Source organism: Mytilus edulis, chromosome 11 (genome assembly GCF_963676685.1).
Source record: "Mytilus edulis chromosome 11, xbMytEdul2.2, whole genome shotgun sequence".
In the NCBI taxonomy this organism is placed as follows: domain Eukaryota; kingdom Metazoa; phylum Mollusca; class Bivalvia; order Mytilida; family Mytilidae; genus Mytilus; species Mytilus edulis.
In genome coordinates this window covers 67,874,216-67,876,247 of record NC_092354.1, presented here as the reverse complement: position 1 = coordinate 67,876,247, position 2,032 = coordinate 67,874,216, and the positions used below count along the sequence as shown (strand labels likewise).

Below are 2,032 nucleotides of genomic sequence, written 5' to 3'. Positions count from 1 at the left end.
AAAAAGTTATGAATTTAATTGAACATGTAGGTTTACATTGAAGTTAATGGGAGATTTTTTACTGAATTTACCCCTAAATTATAATCCTGGTACCTTTGATAACTAATTATGCCATATTTATAACAGTACTACTGTTATAAAGTTCACCTCACTTTATTACCGTATCATCTGTTACAGTAATTATAATTGACAGATCAGGAACTCTCACATGTCTGCACGTTCTTAAATAAACATGCAATTAAATAGATCAATTGAAGTTCTTATACACATGTTGTCATTCTGTAGTCTGACCATCAAACGATGTACTTGTTAATAAATTAGTTATAGAAACTGGATTGTATTATTACATATCAAAGATATTACACATTTTGGCGACGAGGATAACAACTGGATATTAAAATAAATGTGAATTTCTACAAGTGAGAATGCCGACTTACGGGAAATTAGACTCTTTTGATGAATCCGAAGATTGGACACAATATGTAGAACGTATGGAACATTATTTTAATGCTAATGAGATAGACGAAGAAGACCAGAAAAGGGATATTTTCTTAAGTGTATGTGGGAAGAATACCTACAAATTAATAAGGGATTTATTAGCACCAGCCAAACCAAGAACGAAGTCACTGGCCGATTTAACAAAACTAGTGAAAGACCACCGAGATCCAGTACCATCAGAAATCATTCAGAGATTTAATTTTAACAGTAGAACAAGACACAACGATGAGTCAGTGAGGACATTTTTTGCAGCACTAAGAAGTCTGACAGAACACTGTAATTATGGTGACACGTTACATGCGATGTTACGTGACAGGTTAGTCGTCAGGATAAAGAGTGACCGCATACAGAGGAGGCTGCTAGCAGAGCCGAATTTAACATTTGATAAGGCATTGGAAATTGCTACCGCTATGGAGACTGCAGAAAAGAATGCACAGGACATCCAAGCGAGTGGGACAAATGGAACATTTCAGAAACAAATCAATAAAGTTTCAAAATCATATACAAGAAACAACTCTGGAAATTCGAAACAAGGAGATTGTTACCGGTGTGGAGGAAATCACTTAACCGCTGAATGCAGGTTTAAGGATGCAAAATGCCACAGCTGTAAAAGGAAAGGACATATCGCAAAGAAATGCCGTAGCAAATCTGACAATGGGAAGTTAAGTGAAAATCACAGAGAGTTTAAATCACGTTTTAAACCACGTGCTCATTTCATGGAGCAGGATGAAACTAGCGAAAGTGAAAGTGAAAATGAAGTTTACTCAGTTTTTCATTTTGGAAATAAATCTAATGAGGCATATAAAGTGCAAATCAATGTGAATGAATGTGAAATAGCCATGGAAATAGATACCGAAGCGTCAGTTTCTATCATGAGCGAGGATACTTACAAGGAATACAAGTCGAAATTCAGAATCGAACCGACAAGTGCTAAACTCCGAACATACATGGGAGAGCAGATTCCTGTAATAGGACGTGCAATCGTTAATGTCAACTACAAGAAGGAAAGAGCAAAATTACCATTACTGATTGTGAAGCATAAAGGTCCGAATTTACTTGGCAGAGACTGGTTGAACAAACTCCAACTGGATTGGAAGGATATTTTCTCCGTCGTTGGAAGTGATAATCAATCGAGGGATTTAAATGTGATCTTGGAAGCAAATAAGGAGGTTTTCAAAGATGAACTTGGAACTGTATAAGGCATGAAAGCCAAGATTTATGGCGATGAGAGTGCCGTACCAAAATATTTCAAGGCTCGACCTTTGCCGTATGCGTTGAAGGATAAAGTGGAGAAGGAACTTGATCGTCTTGAGAAAGAGGGTCAGATTCAGCAAGTGGAATTTTCCGACTGGGCCGCTCCGATAGTACCTGTAGTTAAGGAGAACGGATCTATTAGAATGTGTGGTGACTACAAGGTAACCGTTAATGCCGTTTCAAAGTTAGACAATTATCCGATTCCTAAAACAGAGGATTTATACGCAACACTTGGAGGAGGACAAGAATATACAAAATTGGATTTAAACCAAGCATATCA

At 37.1% G+C, this 2,032-nt stretch overlaps 1 protein-coding gene across 1 annotated transcript; it reads left to right on the top strand.

The window, feature by feature from the left end:
• Positions 1 to 425: 425 nt before the first annotated feature.
• LOC139494521 (uncharacterized) lies at positions 426 to 1,697 on the top strand. Its single transcript, XM_071282682.1, has one exon. It carries the CDS (start codon positions 426 to 428, stop codon positions 1,695 to 1,697), a length of 1,272 nt encoding a protein of 423 aa, XP_071138783.1.
• The last annotated feature ends 335 nt before the right edge of the window (positions 1,698 to 2,032 follow it).